Genomic DNA, 20860 nt, shown 5'->3' with positions numbered 1-20860 from the left:
AAACGCGCGTTGCAACTTCGTATTAGTGATGTTCGACGAATCGTTCAATACTCGAGAATCACTTTACTGACTCGTGAATCATGATTCACAAGCCCAACTGACTCACTGACTCATCCCTGTTGCTGTTAGCAAACTAATTCCCTTAGTAGAAATATATCTAGCTTATAATTAAAATTGTGTGTGGGGGGGGGGGAACAACAGCCAGTTTCTTAACAAATGCAATTCTGCTCTGAACTGGAAGAAAAAACCCTGAGTAGAAGCTCACATCAAGAAAATAGCTCCTCCGTTCACAGTAGCATCGCTCTGCTAACATGCTAACAGCACATTTGAGCAACTCACCCCCTCCCTTCCTGTGTTGAATCGTAAGCGTAAGAAAATCACTCAGGATTCGCTCACCCCCTCCCTCCTGTGCTGAATCATAGAGCGAACGAATCACTCAGGACTCACTAACCCCCTCCATCCTGTGCTGAATCGTAAGCATAAGCGAATCACTCAGGACTCGCTCACCCCCTCCCTCCTGTGCTGAATCATAGAGCGAACGAATCACTCACTCACTCACTCACCCCCTCCCTCCTGGCTCACAGCTTCTTCTTCTTGGTTGGCAACCAACGTTAAGGCGCATTACTGCCCCCTGGCTCACAGCTCAGTGGACATTTAGATGAGAAAATATATATTTAACACATTTGAGGAAAATACTAATAAAATACAAATAAACAAAATAAATGTTTATTAAGCAATTTTGATAGGAAATTGCTTAATTTTAGAAATGTTTTTGCTCTTTTTTGCTCTATAAAATAGTTGTTTTTTTTTAGAATCATTCATCTTAGCAGTGGGATTTACATGAAAAGAGAAACAAATTAAGTTTGAGTGAAAATGTAAATTTTTTGCACTCTCTGGTCAACTGACTCAGTGAATCAAATGACTCAAAAAATCAGATTCACTTTGGTGAGTGACTCATTAAAACTCGATTCAGTAAAAAGAATCAAATTTACCATCACTACTTCGTATCGGCTGCGCGTCTTTTATTTTGAAAGCGCATGCGCACCTGCGGACCACTTATGTGCAGCCCTGCAAAACAGTTCAAATTTCACCAGAGGGGGCCATTTTTAGCATTAATGTTTCTCTCTTTTAAAAGAATTTATTTTGTGTGTATCATTATAGTTGCTGCCCTACAAAGACAGACAACAGTACAGAAACTTGATACCAATGTTAGGGAGTTTCTGAAAAAACTAACATAGAATGCTGCTGTTAATGCTGCTGTGACTTCACTTTCAATTACACATTTGGAGCACAAAAAGTCTTGAAATAATACAAAAGTATGTAAGTAACAAATATAAACCCAGACATTGGGTATATTTGACCAAATATATACAGTAGTTACTGTATTTTGGCTTCATAGGGCAGAATACATTCCAGTAGTGTTATTTTTTTTTTATAACAAACATACATATTTACACTATATTTACAAAAATAATATATATGACTTTCACTGTGCTTATGCTGGTTTTCTGTACTTTCAGGCAGCTTCCTCCAGCAGTCTTTGCAGGTTCTTCTGCACCTGAAAGAACAAAGTTTGCTTTTGCTTAACTGTAAACTGTATTGGCAGAAAACTCAACTGCAGATAAACGTATCTGATGATATTGCAAGTGTTTGTCTTGGTTAGTAAGTGTAGATTTCAAAATGAAGCCTGCTCCTGTTTATCTTGTTGTTAAGGTCATTTCCTTGTCCCTGTTGAAAGCTAGAGACTCAGACTTGAAGCAGGTGAAACAGCAGTTAGGGTCATGTCTTATCTGTTATAACACAGAAGATGTGGAGAACAGTACCAACATCATTGACACGTTTACTATTCTGGCACATTGAAGCTAGCATAATTGCTGTGCAGTCAGTCTGCAGAGAGATCAAGTAGACCAATGTAGACACATGGAAACCATAGACTGTATATAAAAGATGGAGGTATCCATCACGACAACATTCATGAGTTTTCACTAATTTTGACGACCACTTGATTTGAGTAAAACATGAAGTTAAATAATGCTTATTTAACAAAGTAGTGCAATTAGCAGATTTCCATGAAGCCAATATGGCAGTGCAGAAAACTGCAGTTCTTCCAAACATGAAGACTGATGTTTATTTCTTTTGAACAGAAGTAAACATGTTTACAGGCCTAACTCTTTTTGACAGCTGTGGATAGTTTCTCCCTTCCTAGCAATTTAAATTCAAATCATCTCTTTCAGTAGCGGGTTTAATGTGAAATAAATATTTCCAGTCAAGTTCCAGTTTTCATTTCACTCAGGATCAAGATGGACTCTACAGTCTGACACAGCTCTGAGACTTTACCACCTTTATTTTCTGTCTAAAACACTGAGGCGGCTGTCAGCTGCTGCTTTTTGTTTGTAAAGAGACGAATGTCAGCCTGAAATATAAATGGAGTGTAGACTGATGGAGCTCTTCTTACAAATGATGCTCTGAACTGATCACTGACTATAAATGTTTGATCAATGGCAACAGGCATCCAGTTACACTTTGCTCTTTGGAAACTGCTGAAGCCTTCCTGCTGTGTGCTTTCAGAGGCTCACGAAAGAAACTCCTGACACATTCACACAATTTTTAAAGGTGACCTGTTATGCTTTTCCTTAGTTTTTTTGAAGTGTATACACTTGTAGACATGGCCCAAACGTCAAATAATGAGATCTGTGTAATCCCAAAGTGAGTAACTCAGGCTTCAGACCTCTAACTGCTCAGATTTGAACATTTTTGCCTATTCTTGGATCTGCAGGGTACTAAAAAGTGGATATTTCCCTAACATCGCCATCTCTGCATTAAATTTAAAGAGATGGAGCTAAAACAGCAACTTTCAGACAGAGGATTAACTGCTGGGTTGCACCCAGTATAACATAAAGAGGGATTATTTCTACAACTGTGAATCATGCAAAGCTACTCTAGTTGAGTAAGAATATGGTCTAATAATTTAATTATTAAATTATCAATGGGGATTATAGCATATCCAGAGGGCTGTATCTATCAACACTTGATCTGAAAAAACAAAGACAGACCAACCTTCTCCAGCTTCATCAGGTTGATGGTTAGCAGTTCAGATAAAAGATTTGTGCCTATGTCAGCGGACCCACTCAGAAAATTGTTTCTGGTAATAAAACACAAAAATAATCACCATGAAAATGATTTAAAATCTTCACGAGGGTCAGATGTATCAGCAAAAATCTAATATGAATAAATCAGAGAAAAGTAAATCTTGTAGATTATTGTACCAAAGTCCTTGAGACGAAATAAGGAAACCATCTCATGTCTGTGAATCCACCCACTTGCCTGTTTAGTTTGGATCATTAGCTTCATTATTTGGGCTATTTTTAAATTTGTTTTGTGAGGATGTGATTAAAATTCATCATGACGCTTTTGCAGTTTTTGTTTCTCTTTCATCTGGTTATCATTTCCATGTCTAATTTCTCAGTTTTTCAAGCTTCTTTATCTAAGTTTTCTAGAGCTTGTCAGAGTCTCAGACAGTTCGACGACTCACTCCGGGTGTGTGAACTCGGCCACAGCGCCGAGCGTTGTCAGTCTCTGCTCCAGTGAGATGATCTTAAATGCCAGGTAACATGAAGACAAGACCAGGGTGCACACTCTGAGGAAAAACACAGGTAAAAGAGAAGATGAGCAAAATGAGGCTAAAATGCGCTACAAATGAAAATGTAATGATAAACTGAAATTAATGTGCATCCAATGAATGGATGGGATAAATCCGCAGATCATATAAGTGATCAGCTTAATTTCCAATTAGGACGAGTGACAGAAGAATCCTTTAGTGAAGATATGAATGAATGAATCAAAGGCAGCAAACTTACAGGAACATGTAGACTATCAGCAGAGTGTTGAGAGAAACTGGCTTCAGACACCTGCTGTCAATCACCACATCCGAGCCTGAAGAAAGATCAAACAAATATGTCTTTGTTTACGACAAAAAGACACAAAGTAAAATGCCCTACGCGTGTGAGAGCAGCACTGCATTAAAAAGGTTGGAATAGACTGCTTCATCAACTCATAGAAATCAATATGAAAAGGAGTCATTATAAATACAAGCAAGAAAAGAAGTGGAGCTAAAGAGTTATGGTTGGATAAGCAGAAGAGAGCAGATGGAAGAATGGATCATATGGGCGTATTTTTCATTAATATAGAAGAAGCAGCACGGTGACACGATGGCTAGCACTGTTGCCTCACAGCAAGAAAGTCCTGAGTTCAATTCCACCATCAGGTCAGGGTCTTTCTGTGTGGAGTTTGCATGTTCTCCCCGTGTTTGCGTGGGTTCTTCCTGGCTCCTCCAGCTTCCTCCCACAGTCCAAAAACATGCACTTAGTGGGAAAGGTTAATTGGAAACTCTAAATTGCCCATAGGTGTGAATGTGGGAGTGAATGTGAGTGCGAATGGTTGTCTCTGTCTATGTGTTAGCCCTGTGACAGACTGGCGACCTGTCCAGGGTGTACCCTGCCTCTTGTCCCTAGACAGCTGGGATAGGCTCCAGCGTCCCCCATGACCCTGAAAAGGATAAGTTGAAGTGAATGGATGGATGATGAATATGCAGGAAATTTGGGCAGCTGTGAGGGATTCTGGGAAGAAGATATCTAATGCATTTAGAAAAAATATTTATCCAGGTATTTAGAAACAAATGTTTAAAATGAGTTTCGTGCAACCCCTTTTGCCAAATCTCCTCTGCAAATGTGCAAAATTATGACCAATACAGACGCTGTTAACAACAAATAAAAAAATTAAGTTTACTGTTGGTACATGATAATATTATTATTTGACAAAAACAGAGTATTTTTTTTTTCAGTGATAAATATAGATCATTCAGGACTACATTTATTTATATTTGACAAGTTTGTGTTCTGGGAAATCCCCGCGGGTCAGTTTGCATACACGACACATATGAGATCACAATCGGTGCTTCTTTGCACCTCAGCTCACCTCTCGTGGCTTTTAGAGTTAAATGTTGTTGAATTGTGGCGTTCTCAGACTGACTCCTTAATCCTGAGTACAGCTGAGGATATTTTCATTTTACCGCTTCTAAAAGTGCTTTTTTTATTTTACTGTTACAAAGTTAGCGGCAGTTTATATTTGCCTGTAAAAATAGAGGTGGGGAGAGCAGCAGTACGGGACAGTGCAGGCAGCAATGTCAACAGAAATAACTCCAAACAGAAGGAGCTGAGTCAGCTAAACTTGAGCCAATGCTATGATGAATTTGACCAAAAAGAGAAATAAAATGTAGGGACTAAAATAATAAAATTATAAATTCATAGTCCCATGAGAGGTTCAGTGCCAGTGGTTTAAATAAAAGTGATGTTTAAACTAACACGACCCTGATTAAAGACTCATCCTACCTCGGTGGTGCTTGGAGTGCTGCTTGTTGTCTGGACCTTGCTGGTTCAGATGTGGGTTCTTCACTTTGTGCTGGTGGTCTGGAGATGATGCACTGTCTGTGTGCTTCAGCATATCCAGGAATGGAGGAACAGTGAACTCTATAGAAGCAAAAAGGCAAGCAAAGCATTCAAAACTGGAAACCCAGGGCCTGTTATGACTTGGGGCAGGTTTGTAATCCCGATTAAGTCCTCTTGAGAAAGACACACTGAGTATGTTTGAATAAGCCCTGCACTACAAGCTGCTCATTTTCAACTTCATCACAGCTGTGTAAGTGTGTGTGTGTGTGGGGGGGGGTTAAAGGTCAACAAAAAATAAAGAGTAAAGAAGGAAAATTATAGCAGCACTAAGTAGCACAAGTCAGATTCTGCTACTGAAGTGCAAAAGTGGTTCAGGTTTTGTGAGTAAAAACGTTGACAGCCACAGACAATGCATGCGACGATGCATGTGACGATGCATGCGACTGCTTCTAATTGGTCAGTTGGACAGCGATGCAGTACCTTCTATCTTCTCATAGTCTGGAACCTGAGAGTCAGAGCTGCTGCTCTCCTCCATCTCCTGCCTCCTGTGTGTCATCGCTCCATCCAGGTCGCTGAATTCACTCTGCAGAAATTCACAGACACAGAGAGAGTATAACTAGCAGGCACTAGCAGCTGCTTCACCCCCTCATCCAAACATGAGCATATCTATCATATCGATCGTATCTGTACTGAAAAAAAATTCACATTTTCCTACAAATGATATTTTAATTGGAGCAAACAAAAACAAAAGTGAATAATAATAATAATAAACATTTAAAAAATGGTTGAACCCAAGATTCCAGGGTGGAAATAGGAAATGACAATTCACTTTAGTTACATGAGAACTTAATGCTTTTAGAAAGCTGCAATTTAATTCAACTGAATACAATTTCTGTTGTAGTTCTGCTTTTATGAAGGTTGTAAATTTTCATTATTTGTGCAAAAGACCCTCAAACTATCTGAAACAATATTTTATACGTTAAAAACTAAAATAAAATCTAAAATCTAACATCCAGTTGCTGATGTTCTTGTTGCAGATGTTGCTGCAGAAACTTGACGTCGGCTTCGCTGTGTCAGCTAATTTTATCTTTTATCTTAACTTCCAAAATGTATCCCTTGGCAAATATCCCATGTAATATAATATTTAAAAAGTCTAAATCCAACAGCTAAACTAATAAAAACTAAACTGTAACTCAAGACGTTCAAACAATAATAAGTAAAATGAAAGGAGCCAACACACGTGGGAAATTAACTGAAAATAAACTGAACGTGAAGCAAAAACACAAAATCAATCAAAAGTAATTAAAATGATAAAACTACAATAACTCACCTACAACCTCAACATTAAAAGTAAATGATTATATTAAAACACATTTGCTTTGTGGAGTTTATGCAGTTGTATTAAATTGCACAGGCACTCTAAAAGCATCACTTTTAGAGATAAAGACTTTTGGGGTCAGAGAAAACACAAAATGAATTAAAATGGGAAAAGTAACATTTCAAAGATCCTGTTTGGGGCTAAAGTGGCCAAAAATAAATAAATACATAAAGCTTTAGCCACAAGGACCTGGGGCGATTGATGCTGACATCAGGAAGTGTCTCACAGGACAGCCTTCTCTCTTGGACACAGCTTTGTTGAATGCATAAACACAACATGCAACAAATATCCAGTTGTAACATATGCAAAATGTTACTAAACGATTTGCCAACTGGCTCCGGCTCTCATGCAGGGAGTCTTTTTTTTCTGAACAGCTTCTGTCCCCATAGGTCGAAATGCTTAGTTGCCACGTTACAGCTCCAGCTCTCGAGGATATTGGTTTTATTTCACCTCAAGTTTGATGTGTTAAAATATCTTTCTGTCAGAAAAGAGACCAGAGAGACAAGTGCGAGGATGGACCCAAAAGCATGATGCTTTCTTATTCTTATATCTTTTATTATATGTAGGCAGGATAAAAACAGTATCCGTTGTATCAGGAAACTTTATGGCATTCGGCTGTTTGTTTTTTGTGTTTTTGCTGTGTTTGACCCACCAGAGGAAAGCGAGGCGATAGCGGTGACCTCTGACTTCTAAAGCTGTTTTCAGCTGAGGAGGGAATGGGGCTGCTGCATGGACTCTTCCCCTATTTATATGCATGTAATACATAAACAAACATCATGTGTTTAAATGATCCTCAAGTCTTCAAACTTATTTAAAATGAATAACATAAGAAAGCGCAAGAGTAAAAAAGAAAATTATCTGAAACTGAGTGTTTAGTTTAAAGCCCGAGTTTTCGGCTCACAATGTCTACCTGTTGATCACGAGCAGTACATACATGACAGAAAACAAGGAAAGCATAACAGGTCTGTATGGATCTAAATAAAAAGCCTTTCCTACCTCCAGATGAGGACAGATCGACATCAAAAACTTGTAGGTGTTGTCTCTGGACAAGAAGGACACAAACACGTACTGCAACACCAGAAATAGAAAAAATGTCTTTTGGAATACGTTTCCACATGTGCAAAAATACTGTGTTTTTTTCTTAATTCATCAAATCGTGGTGAGAAGCTGCAAGATTTCTCTCACCCTGTCATTTGTGGTGGCGATCACCAGAGCGTTTGGCAACAGGATGGCAGTTTTGGTCTTCTTGATGTTTTTGATGGACACCACTGGGATGGCGACCTGGGACACAGAACAGTTCGATCCTTCATACCAGCTTTGAAACCAGAGAAAAAGATTCACGCACCTGTAGGCCGGCTTCAACAGCACGGATCAGAAGCAGAGACGAGCTGTTCACTGACCTCCGTCAGCTTTAATCATCACCATCTATACACATTAACTGCAATTACTTTCTCAGCCTAGATTGGTAGTTCCAGATGTTTCCCATACAGTAACAGATGTAAAACAATCCAGTCGTGACCACACAGCAGCAAGGTGTCATCTGCATGTGTTCATGCATGCAGCAAAATATTAGTCCCTCTGCAGACTGTACCTGCAGGCTGCGTGTGTGTAAACACAGCTGGCTTACAAAATAAAGAATAATGCGCTACAATGCCCGCACAATATCACCTATCCACTTAGCATGTCCCTTCATGGAGGAAAAACAATCTTTTTTTTATTGCAGAAGCACTGCTTGGATCAAGATGTGGCAAAAGTATAGACATTCTTTACTCAAGTGGAAGTCCAGATATTTAAAAAAATACTCCTGCAAAACGTTTTTACTGAAGTAAAAGTGAAAAAGCAAAGGCTCTCAAAAGTGCTCAAACGTCTTCTATTCATAAAGCAAAGCTCCATGATTGTGCTGACAAAACAACGACACACTTATTATTCAATTAAATTGTGTTGATAAAAATCAAATTGAGGTTAAAAATCTTATTTTACATTACTGAGTTCTTCTTGGTCTCAAGTGTTGTGTAACGGATAAAACTGACTGTTTGCTGTTTTCTGAACGACAGCAAATTGTTCTGTTTTCTGTGAAACTTCTCCAGGTAACTGTTAAATAATTTAAACCGACATATCTCATCAAATCAAACGGCTGCTGCTGCTGCTGGCACCTCACTGTGTTCGCCACTTTAAACAGCATCAACACAACAAAGACTCTGACACTCGCGTGGAACCGAGAAACACCACTGAAAACATCTGTGGATTCTCCTCCGACGATCTCTTTCAGATTCTCAGCCTTTTCCTGTGAGCTGATACAAAACAGACATCAATGCATACCTTGGTATCTTTTCCAAACACCTTGGAGTGGAAGCAGATCCAGTGGTCGGAGACAAACATGCGTCCTTGGTAGAGGATGTCTTTCTGAAGAGCACAGGTGTAACCTAACAAACAAGTAAAGCACATTAAAAAAACACATTATTTTTAGATGTTTGTGAGGAAAAAAACAAGAAAAGACCAGTTCAGTGTTTGCATTGAACAAAAGAGTTTGATAAAGTTATTATCAGACTTTGAATTTACACTGTAGTCCTATCATAGGGATTCTATTATTATCAGGTGGTTAACAAGAGGCTCTGGTATCAAATGTTCAACTATGACCTAATCCTTCATTCAGTATTTAAGGTGGAGTGGATAGCTGTGATCATTAAAGACTTACTCTGTCTGAGCTGTTCTTCTTTGCTGATCTCCTTAAATATTTTATGGTACTGGCAGTTGGTCTTCGAAAGCTGAAATACAACACACACACACACACACACACACACACACACACACACACACACACACACACACACACACACACACACCAATATCAGTTAAAGCTAAGGCTGACATTTGGATGAATTCTTATCAGAGAAAAGTAATAAATAAATGTGGCTTGTAAAACTCACAGTACTCTCAACGTAAAGTTCTGAAACAGAGCTAACTTACTACAGAGCATTTATTTATTTATGGGATTGTTGTTTTGCAGCAGTGTATATCTATATGTTGTTAGACAGAGAAACATCACCCATACACCAAAATAAGCTTGTGCGTGTGCTGGCAATCATGGTGTTTAAATCATGTGGATACCAGTTACAGTTTAGAACTTATAAGACATTTTTGCAAGAGAATTGCAAAGGACATTTTAGAGAAATGCATTTTTAGACCAAATCAGGCAAACTTAACCAAATAACTGTGGTATTAAGTTAAACCAAACCAACTGGCTTAGGCATTTTCAACCAAAGTATAAAGGTTTTTTTTGTAATTAATCTCGAGCTAAACGTTCACCTCTAGGGAGCAATATTTTACCCCTGGACATGTGACGCTGTTGTTTTAACACTCGTGTCCTTAAGAAGTTTTGTCTTTTGCGCTGTGAAAAACAATGTGCTCTTAATGTTTTGCCTGGTTAAATAAAGGCCACATTGACTCACTGCACCATCATGTAGCATTACATGAATGTTTATTCATGTTCTAGCTCTTCAATGCAATATGCAGATATTTTGGACATGAAAGCATAGCTAAAAATATAAAATCATTTTTAAATATTCAAATTTAGACTAAGTATCTTTAATACTGGTGGAATCATTAACCACTTTATAAACATCACTATAATTCCACTGTTAGCTTTGAATAAGCTATAACTAACAAGTCATTAGCCAATTAATCTATTTACTAACAAGTTATTTTAAAGTTTTCAATTCTTTCATTTGAAAGTGTGCAAAAACCTCTTTGTGAAAACTGATTAGAAAAATATTTTTTGAATTCTTAATTGACTTTCAAATGCCAGATATAGCCAGGCTGTATTATTATTATTACCCATTGTCTTTGTGAACAAAATTTAAAGCAGCAATTTAGTGATGTTATTTAAACTTTCGTTCCTCACATTGGTTTGTGGTGCCATGTCAGAACACTGGATGTGTTAATGTTGGCGTCATGAAGTAAAGGAAGGACCAACCAGAAGGAGGCCTGACCCACAAACTGTTTATAACCTGATACATTTCTAAGATAATAAGGTTGCTTGGAAAAAACCGAGTCAGCAGAAATTTTCTGATATTACTCATTTGGAAACCAAGTGACCGAGAATGGCCTACATGTAACATTTATAGGTGTAATAAAATATGTATCAGAGTTTACTTAATGACCTCTCACCTGGCTGTAGTGAGACTTCTTCCTCTCGATCTTGGAGTCTGGGTCTGTCTGAACCTGAGTCAGGAGAGAATGGTCGAAGGTCTTTGACCTGAGGACAGAGAGAAATTTCAGAGAGAGGATTTAACATATTACATAGCCAATAAGACAGAAGATAAACAGAAGTCAGCAACCTTTGGTAAACTAATTTTAGTGTATTTAAGAACTATAGCAGCCTGCTGTCGATTCCTGACATCATACTTTTATGAAAACCAGGAAATATTCAAATAATTTGAGGCTGGAGAAAAAAATGTTCTAACCAAAATATGAAGTTGAAATGATTAAGATTATGCTCTTTTTTAGGATAGCATTATAATTAAAGCTGGAGCAGATTAGCACCATCATATGACTCCTTCGTTCAAAAAAATGGATTTTCTTTGAATTTATGCTTTCAAAAAAACACAATTCAGAAGTCAATTTGTTCAAATGGTTCAAAACAACCTGCAGTCATTGTTCCACTGTTACACATTTTGAGGTTAGGGAAGATTGCTGCCTAAGATAGTGGGAAAGAGTCAAAGGTCAGATTATTATTCTGAACAATGAGGAACCTTCTGAGAGTCAGATCATGGTGAGATTAAAGGTTTCTGTGGGTGCTGAGCATGAAGTCAAACAACACTTTGTGGAAAACTGATCATTCATCAATCCATCAGTGCATTTTCTTGTTGTGGTTGCAGCAGGTTTAATAGGATATTCCAAATGGTCTCGTCTCCAGCAACATTGCATTGCTCTCAGGACAGATTAGATTATCGTTCTGGGTCCACCGCCACACCAACTTATTTCAGTCGTATCATTTATTCAGTCATTACCCAGAAGTCATGATCATACATGAAGGTTGTAACATGAAATGATTGGTAAGGCAAAACCTTAATTTTCACACTTAACTGACTCATCACAACAATGATCTGGTACAACGCCTGCATTGCTGTATACACAGCAACATTCAGTATCTGACGCTCTGCTGTCCCATCACTCTTGTATAAGAGCCAGAATAATTAAACTCCCCGAATGGGGCAGCAAGTTTCTCCCGATCCAGAGTGAGAAATCTACTATTTTCTTGATCAGCTGGATTGTAACACACAAAGTTAACACACCACAAGGATTACGATACATCAGTGTTTGTCCAAAGGAAAAGAAAAGAAAAGAAAAGAAAAGAAAAGCTTTATAGAAAACATCACACAAGATATAGAATTTACTCTAATCTGCAAAAGTCCTGTTTACATTCAGAGGATAGAAAGTGTCTTGGAATTGCTTCTCAGGAGAGAACAAGGAGTGGACTGAGATATAACAGCATTGCAGAGGTCAAGAATGGAAAATGTGTTGTTTTCTGGTGAATCCCAGTTAACGAATAAGACCAAAAGGAGCAAATATTATACCATAATGTACCTTTAGTCATATTATGGCTTGTCACAAGGTTATTTAACTCAACCTTGGAAGTGGGTAACTATTTGTACTGTGGTTGTTTGAACCTTACAGACTTTGAACCTCTGGTGACCAAAGGACAAGCTAAAATTTCAAGGTAAACCTATATTCATAACTGGGCATATTTGGACCTAGCATGACGTCTGAATTTCATATGCAACAATCTAAACAATACAAAGATATTTATGGATAAAAACCAGAGATTAACGTTTGTAACTTACCTGACTAACACTGGCTTTCTCCTCCCTGTTAGCTCCGGCTGCTCCTGATCAGCAGCCTGCAGTGGTTCACTGCACATTCTGCTCAATCTTTGCTGCTCCTCTGCCACAGCTTCTGTATCTGAACTACACACGAAAGGAAAAAGTGAAATAAAACCCAAAATCATACTGTCCAAGAAAAGTGGGAATCAACACAACATGCAAATATTTTTTTTCTTTGGTGTTTTGTTTTGTTTTGTAACTCTCTGGAGTTTTATGTAAGTAAAAATCCTACAATAGCACATCTTGCTTTCTTGTCCAGCTGCAATGCAAAAGCCAAGTTTCCCAACTTTCTGTTGTGACATTGCAAAACAATAGATAACGCCTTAGATATCGCTCAAGGTGAAAATTTCCAAGCGATTAATAGATAAAGCAGAATTTTTACAAGTCAAGAAACCCACCATGGTGCCAGTCAATCACGAATCCAGCAGTTTGGTAAGTAAACATAGAGAATCCAGACAGCTAATTATGAATAAAAGTCAACCTTCATAAAATGTGCATCCCTCATTATGCATTTTTTTTTCTTTGCAGTGAAGGTTGTGTGATGAATATCTAAGTCTCCTGGGGACCTAAAGACTCCATATTCACCATGTGGTAAATTCACGACTGAATCATTTTAATTCATGCAATTCCAAAAGCTGACAAGCCAAGAAGATCTGTCAGTTAATCAGTCAATAATCTGAGTGATTGTTCTGCTATTCGAAAAGACATGAGTACTGCTATAACTTTTACTAATGCAACCAAAACAGCTAACAAAAATATCTGTGTGACACTGCCTTTTGTACTCTAGAGATGTTTTTGTTTTTACAGCCACAGACTCACTGAGAATCCTTTTCTTCATGCTTTGCAGCTCCTCTGCTACATTTCCTGGCATCCTCCTGCGACGTCTGCTGGTTCCCACACTGTTCTGTCATTATGCTCAGCAGATATTTTCCAAGCAAACGCTCAGCTAGACGTCCTGACTGCTGCCGTGAGAACTGCAGCCTGATCCGCTGCTCCCTACACCTACCTGCTTGCCTGTCTGTGGGAGTGTCCTTCGGGCCCCTCGGTTTCACATGTCACAGCCAACCAGATCACAAAAGGGTGAAGTGTGTGTTTGTGTGTGTTCGAGATGTGCGCATTTGAACCTTTGATCAGTGACATTTTACTCGGCTTTGTTTGTGTTCCTAAACTTAAAATGGTCTAATAATCAATCTAGTTTTATTTACACAGGAACAATACTTCTACCTTCCACTTCTGTCTAAACAGGGTGAAATCTGATCTGGTTCCCTTTGCTGAGGGGAAATGATTTCACGTGTTCAGCCTGTTGTATCCCCGTATCCCTGCCGACTTTCTTCATGTTGAAATGTGTATGTTTGTTTTCCAGTGGGGAATTAGAACGCTGCACGGAGAAGCTGCTTAAAGATTTAAGAAAAAGCTGGATTGGATTGCAATAAATGGACCCACATCTTAATTTCTATAATTTATAATCCCATTTTTATCTCAGAAAATGTCCCTCCTGTTGGCATGATTTACTGCATTCAATCTTTAAAACATCTGTAGTTGCATGACGAAAAACAGCAGTTATGTAAGCAGTATTTACACGGGCTGCATGCAGCCTGCACTCAAAACTACATGTTGTTGCACAAAACTGTAACTCATTACATTACAGTTAATCTGATTAAAGTGCTGGTAAGAAACGAGGACCCAACAGTTCAGGTTCAGATGTTTTTTTTAACATGTTGATATCCTCACTCAGCCGGAGTGAGGATACACGATCCAGCTGTTGTTCTGGCCGTGTGTGTGTGTGTGTGTGTGTGTGTGTGTGTGTGTGTGTGTGTGTGTGTGTGTGTGTGTGTGTGTGTGCGCGCGCGCACTGCAGTGTACGTGTGTAATGAGAGCTCTCAGCCAAGGATTGGTTGGTCATGAAAACAGTCTGTCTAAACACGTTTTATCAATACTTGTTTGGATTTAAAGTGTTTAGCTTATATATCCTTAATAAATTTCTGATTGCTGCACAGGAAATGTGCACCAATGACACCATTTTAATTATGGCAGAAAATACTTCCTGTATGGAGCTAAAAGTGCAAATAGCTTGGAGAAAGGACCAAAGTGGCTTTGGTCTTTAACATTTAATGTTTAAAAACACGCACAAAAAACTAGACAATTTATAATCAAAAAGCTTCAAGATGGTGTATAAAAATGTATGTTGAATAAATAAAGATGACTGGCTCTGGGGTGTCATACTCATCTCAAGTGGGCCAGACCATTAAACTGATGGTAAAAGGACCTTTTTTGCATAAAGAAGTAAAAGTAACCATGCAGTTACAAAATGATGAACAGCCCTTAAAAAACAGTACGTCTCATTTCATGTACATTACTAAATAATTATTACATTTTGCTTTTGCTGATCCAAAGAATTTGTCAAGATCTAGAAAAATGTGAACTTGTGAAAATGTGAAGTTGCAACTATTGTTAAGTAGATCATTTGGAGGGCCAGCTGTGGCCCCTGGGCCATATTTTTGACACAGATAGACTGATCACAGTGGACGCTGTACCGGTCCGTCATGGTGAACAGGTGAGCAAGAGAGCTGAGTGTAAAAGCGAAGCTCTCGATTTACCAGTCGATCTGCGTCCCTACCCTCACCTATGGTCACGAGCTGTGGGTAGTGACCAAAAGAACAAGATCCTGGGCAAAAATGAGCTTCCTCCGAATGGTGGCTGACATTTCCTTTAGAGATAGGGTGAAAATTTCAGCCATCCGGGAGGGGCTCAGAGTAGAGCAGCTGCTCCTCCACATCGAAAGGAGTCAGTTGAGGTGGTTCGGGCATCTGACAAGGATGCCTCCTGGTTGCCTCCTGGGTGAGGTGTTCCAGGCATGTCCCACTGGGAGGAGGCCCCGGGGCAGACCCAGGACACGCTGGAGATATTATATCACTCGGCTGGCCTGGGAAAACCTTGCTGTTCCCCCGGACAAGCTGGAGAAGGTGGCCGGGAAGAGTGAGGTCTGGGCTTCTCTGCTTGGGCTGCTGCCCCTGCAACCCGCCCCCGGATAAAGTGAAGAAGATGGCTGGATGGATGGATGGATGGATGGATGGATCAGTCTATCATTTGTGGGTTTTGATAATGTCTTGTTCCCCTGCATAAGAAGGCGTTCTTACTTATTCTACAAGGATTTTTTTTTTTGTAATAAGACTGTCAGGAACATTTTCTCCATACTTAGGAATGCTCTGATTCTGAATTTAGATCAGATATGGGTCCAAAAGTGAATCAAAGACACATGGATCTAAAGGGCCAGTCTATTGTTTATATCAGGATGTATCCGTGCATTGGATGCTAACTGGAGAGCTACCATGGGTAACAGCAAAGTGTTACCATTTTATAAACAATGTTTTCTCTGTTTGTGCCACAAAATAATTTGAATTGAGTTGACAAGACTCCCCAGCTCAGATGAAAGTATTTTCTTTGGTGGTCATCATTGTTTTACCTGCGTCTCCTCAGCTCATTTTCTAACCCAGTAAAGACTCTCACACTGAGCTGAAATGAAATGACAGCAAATAAAAGAGGCGAATGACAACAACAAAAATCATTTATCTTGGTTCTATTTACAATTATTATTTCACTGATAAATACCATTTTAGTACATTACTTTTTGGATGTATTTATTTGTGAAACTTTATTAAAGCCATGTTTAAGTCAGGTCTTACAGAGAAAAGTCAGAGTGAGCAATACAGTCTTATTAGTTTAACACTGATAGTCTGAAGTAAAAAAAACAACAACTCTGGACTCTCCAACAGTCCTATGAAGAACTGTTCATCAGTCTGTTAGCAACTGCCAGATTTCTCCAACATTTGTTGTTGTGTCTTTCTATTTGTTGGCTTACAACTGACTTTAGCCCTCTTTAGGGAGCGTACACACAGAAACAACGTGGTGCACTTTGAAATACAAACAGAGCTGAACTGTTTGCCAAGTGGGGTTTTTTTTCCCCCCTGGGGTCTTTTAATAGCTGATTCAGCTTTTCCCTCATTTTTAAAAGAACTGATTATAAAGATAAGGTGAAGACAGTCTGTGATCCAAATGCTGACTTTCTCGCGAAACTCTCATGTGGCCCATGTCATAGTATGAAATAACGAAAATTACTCTGTTTTTGGTTTTTAGTACTTTTATGGCCAGTTCTGTGCAGTTTGCTTCACATGAGCTACGCTGAGAAAATAATCTGCACTGGATCAAAGGTGTGTAAACAGACAAGATGTCCTTTGAAATGCAAACATAAACCAAAAGGACTGCAGGTTTAAAATGCTTATGCCTAATGTCCCATATGAATTTTGACATAAAGTAACAAACTGAGTGTACCAAATACTGTATGTGTCAGTCAAATAATAATATTTAAAATGTTTTAAATAGTTTTGTATTCAACATGAAGTGTTTCAACTGCATTTATTCTCATTATGAAAAATGAAACAGGCTCAATTAGTTGTTACTAGTTTCTCTATTCTAAACCGTGATAATGTAACACTAAATAAAAAATTGCCACTTTTTGGCTTACCGACGCATTAGACACAATTATGAGATCTTTTTATTACATATCAGACTAAGTTATTAGGCCTGCTGTTTACATTAGTGACGACTACTGGCATGACACACCGTTTGCCATCACTCAAGCTGTGGGCATAGATTGTAAATAAACATCAGCTGTAAGTGAGACTGGTTAGCGAGGTGTCATCTTGAAGCTGTGAGCTGAACAATTTTTTTTTGCCATCACAGCCAAACTTTGCTTCCTGTTTAATATAACATTAAATTGTGAATTCCAAGCTAGAAAACTTGCACTTAGCTGATAACCCCCTGGTACATATATGGCCATATCCAGTCAAAAGAATAATAATTTTTTTTTAATAAGTTCAAGGCTTTAATATGCAGGTGGATGACATGCATGCATCTGTTTATGTGATGCTTTATTTATACATGTTTAGCCTGACCCCACAGTTTTGCAGCTGTCGCTGATAGAATCGCCGATGCTTTTTAAAAGATGGAAATTTAAAACAAAACAGCATAGCCCTTAATGGGCTAAGATTACGAGCATAGATATAGAGGCATGACACCAATTTACATATCTGAGCAAATGTGGCTTGTTTTAAGTAAACAAGAGTAGTAGTGAGTACTCCCAGCTGGATGTAGTGCAAACATCTGGGATGTTTTTGTTGCTGTTGCTGCTTCAAAATTTTACACTCCATAAAGAACTTTTTTTTTCTCATGACACCCAGTTTCCTCTGCACCAAAGACAGGTGTGGACATCACACCTCTTCCTTTAATAGTGAGCAGTCTGTACTGAAGCTCTCAGGATCACCAAGTGACACTTCACAGGAGGCACAGCTGACTCTCGTCTCTGTATCATAAACTATTTATCACTGCTGTCTTCTAGTTCATGTTGTGTTGGATTCGATGGAGTGTACTCCATTCTTCCTCGGGTATTCTGCAGGGCACAATGAGGTCAGATATGACATACCTGCTGGATCCCGGCAGGGATTTTATCTGCTGTCGGTCTATGCTTTGACACTGTTTGATTGATAGGCTTCCTTCTCCTGCAATCCTAAACCTTTTATCTCTGGTTACTGATTGACACACTCATAAATGTGTTTTGTACAAAATTAGACATTTCACGGGAGCACTCCAGCATTTTGCCAAATATATTTGTTTGCGCTCCCTCTCAGTCAGATTGCTTCATTTCTGTGACTGGAAGCAGGTGCACGCTGCAAATAAAGGAAGCCCAGTCTCATTTGCATGTTGTGTTATGCTTATTTAACGCATGTAGGAACAGAGCAGTGTTTGTGCAAATATGGGGAAAAAACTTCAGGAATTTACATAAAGGAGTTTCTGCAGTGAAACCAAATTTGTCTTCGCCATAAACTGTAAAGGAAAGTTGATATATACCTAAGTATTCACCAGCTTTTGTCTTTTAAGTTCTCCGTTTTGAATTTGTGTTTCCCTTAATTTACATTTTGTCTTTACACACTTAATGTGTAAAGATTGTGTTACTCACTGCTATTCCACTCTCATTAACAGACACTGACTATGATTTTAGTTTGTTTTATTGTTCAGATTTGCAGAGTACTATTTCTTAATCACAACCAATAGAGACATTAAAGTCCAGCCTGGAAGTAATAAATGCATGAACTAGTTTTTCAGCGTCACTCTGAGACAGGATATTTCTAATTTTAGAGATGTTGCGCAAATGGAAGAAAGCAGTCTTACATATTTGTTTAATATGTGCGTTGAAGGACATGTCCTGGTCAAAAATGACTCCAAGGTTCCTCACAGCGTTACTGGAGGCCAAGGTAATGCCATCCAGAGTATGAATCTGGTTAGATACCATATTTCTAAGATTTTCAGGGCCGAGTACAATAACCTCCGTTTTATCTGAATTAAGAAGCAGAAAGTTAGCGGCCATCCAGGTCTTTATGTCTTTAAGACATTCCTGCAGTTTAACTAATTGGTGTGTGTTATCTGGCTTCATGGACAGATAGAGCTGGGTGTCATCTGCATAGCAGTGAAAATGTATGCTATGTCTTCTAATGATGCTGCCTAAGGGAAGCATGTATAATGTAAACAGAATTGGTCCTAGCACTGAACCCTGTGGAACTCCATAATTAACCTCAGTGTGTGAAGAGGACTCTCCATTTACATGCACAAATTGGAGTCTATTAGATAGATATGATACAAACCACTGCAGTGCAGTACCTGTAATACCTACAGCATGTTCTAATCGCTCTAATAGGATATTATGGTCAACAGTATCGGACGCTGCACTGAGGTCTAGCAGGACAAGCACAGAGATGAGTCCACTGTCAGAGGCCATAAGAAGATCATTTGTAACCTTCACTAAAGCTGTTTCTGTGCTGTGATGAGCTCTGAAACCTGACTGAAACTCTTCAAATAAACCATTCCTCTGCAGATGATCTGTTAGCTGTTTGACTACTCTTTCAAGGATTTTTGATATGAAAGGAAGGTTGGAGATTGGCCTATAATTAGCTAAGACTGCTGGGTCTAGAGATGGCTTTTTGAGTAAAGGTTTAACCACAGCCAGCTTGAAGGCCTGTGGTACATAGCCGATTATTAGAGATAGGTTGATCATATTTAAGATCGAAGAATTAATTAATGGCAGGACTTCTTTGAGCAGTTTTGTAGGAATGGGGTCTAAAAGACACGTTGATGGTTTGGAGGAAGTAATTATTGAAGTTAACTCAGAAAGATCAATTGGAGAAAAAGAGTCTAACTTAACATCAATGGTACTAAGAGTAGCTGTAGATAATATTACATCTGTGGGATGATTACTGGTAATTTTTTCTCTAATGATAAAAATTTTATTTGTGAAGAAGTTCATGAAGTCATTACTAGTTAACGTTAAAGGGATGGTTGGCTCAACAGAGCTCTGACTGTTTGTCAGCCTGGCTACAGTTTGTCTGTTTGTCCCTCTGTGCTGCCTTGCAGGTTTCTAAGCATAGTTAATCATAGCAATTGGAAACACCTGGACAGTCTCCCAGGAGCGCGTATGCTCTCTCTCCATTCACCCAGTGTTGTGCTATTTGTTTAGTTGGCTGTGGCTTGATTATTTTAGTTTTTGCACCACACAACACCGCACACCTAACATACAAATACTCATGTAGCTCCTGACACGCTGTTAACACTGCCTCACACATCCCATAAAGATTATCGCAGTTTCTGCTTCTTTTATTTAATAAATTAGAAAGTTGTAGTTAATTATGTGTCTCTTCCACCATTTTCCATGATTACAAAGGCTTTTTCTGTGCTTACCGTGAGTCTATTTGTGCTTAGTGTGCATGTGATTAGATCACTCTGCTCACTGCAGAGCTCTTATCTTTGCAAGTTTTCATTGTGCTCTTGCAACGTGGCCTGTAATCATACAACCTTAACTGAAGGTTATCTGGTGCACTGTAACAGATTTACTGTTAAACTCAGGTACATATGTTTTCAACTCTGGTGACAGTAAACAGCATTTGGGCAGAAGTTTCAAATAGCAAGGTATGTTTATGCAAAAGAAAGTCAAAGGCTTAGGCTTCACTGCTCTAAACACTCAATTTCAGTAATTTTTTTCTAATTGTAGATCTGTGTGATGTCAAGCAGAGAGGGTTTTCTTTAACATGGTCATTGTTAAAGACCATTGT

The 20860-nt window shown here is 38.7% G+C and overlaps 1 protein-coding gene across 1 annotated transcript; it reads right to left on the bottom strand.

The window, feature by feature from the left end:
• Positions 1 to 1016: 1016 nt before the first annotated feature.
• Positions 1017 to 13802, bottom strand: gramd2b (GRAM domain containing 2B). The gene is made up of 14 exons (XM_084947057.1): positions 13524 to 13802; positions 12666 to 12788; positions 10990 to 11077; positions 9518 to 9587; positions 9142 to 9245; positions 8008 to 8103; positions 7819 to 7890; positions 7475 to 7564; positions 5925 to 6027; positions 5388 to 5525; positions 3858 to 3933; positions 3533 to 3637; positions 3058 to 3142; positions 1017 to 1558 (listed from the first exon to the last, which is right to left on the bottom strand). The coding sequence occupies exons 1-14, from the start codon at positions 13613 to 13615 to the stop codon at positions 1517 to 1519; spliced, it is 1284 nt and encodes a 427-aa protein (XP_084803183.1). The 5' UTR covers positions 13616 to 13802; the 3' UTR covers positions 1017 to 1516.
• Positions 13803 to 20860: the final 7058 nt, after the last annotated feature.

The sequence above is a fragment of the Perissodus microlepis genome, chromosome 12 (genome assembly GCF_051167445.1).
Source record: "Perissodus microlepis isolate ML-2025 ecotype Zambia chromosome 12, ASM5116744v1, whole genome shotgun sequence".
Lineage (NCBI taxonomy): Eukaryota > Metazoa > Chordata > Actinopteri > Cichliformes > Cichlidae > Perissodus > Perissodus microlepis.
This window is presented reverse-complemented; position numbering and strand designations above follow the sequence as displayed.

Bases quoted from the DNA above. Each gene is read 5' to 3' on its own strand.
- gramd2b (XM_084947057.1), bottom strand. From the start codon at position 13,615: ATGACAGAACAGTGTGGGAACCAGCAGACGTCGCAGGAGGATGCCAGG. The intron at 12,789-13,523 runs GTGAGTCTGTGG...TTTCGTGTGTAG, and splicing joins CATGAAGAAAAGGATTCTCA to TTCAGATACAGAAGCTGTGG. The intron at 3,638-3,857 runs GTAAGTTTGCTG...GTTTTTCCTCAG, and splicing joins CTGATAGTCTACATGTTCCT to AGTGTGCACCCTGGTCTTGT.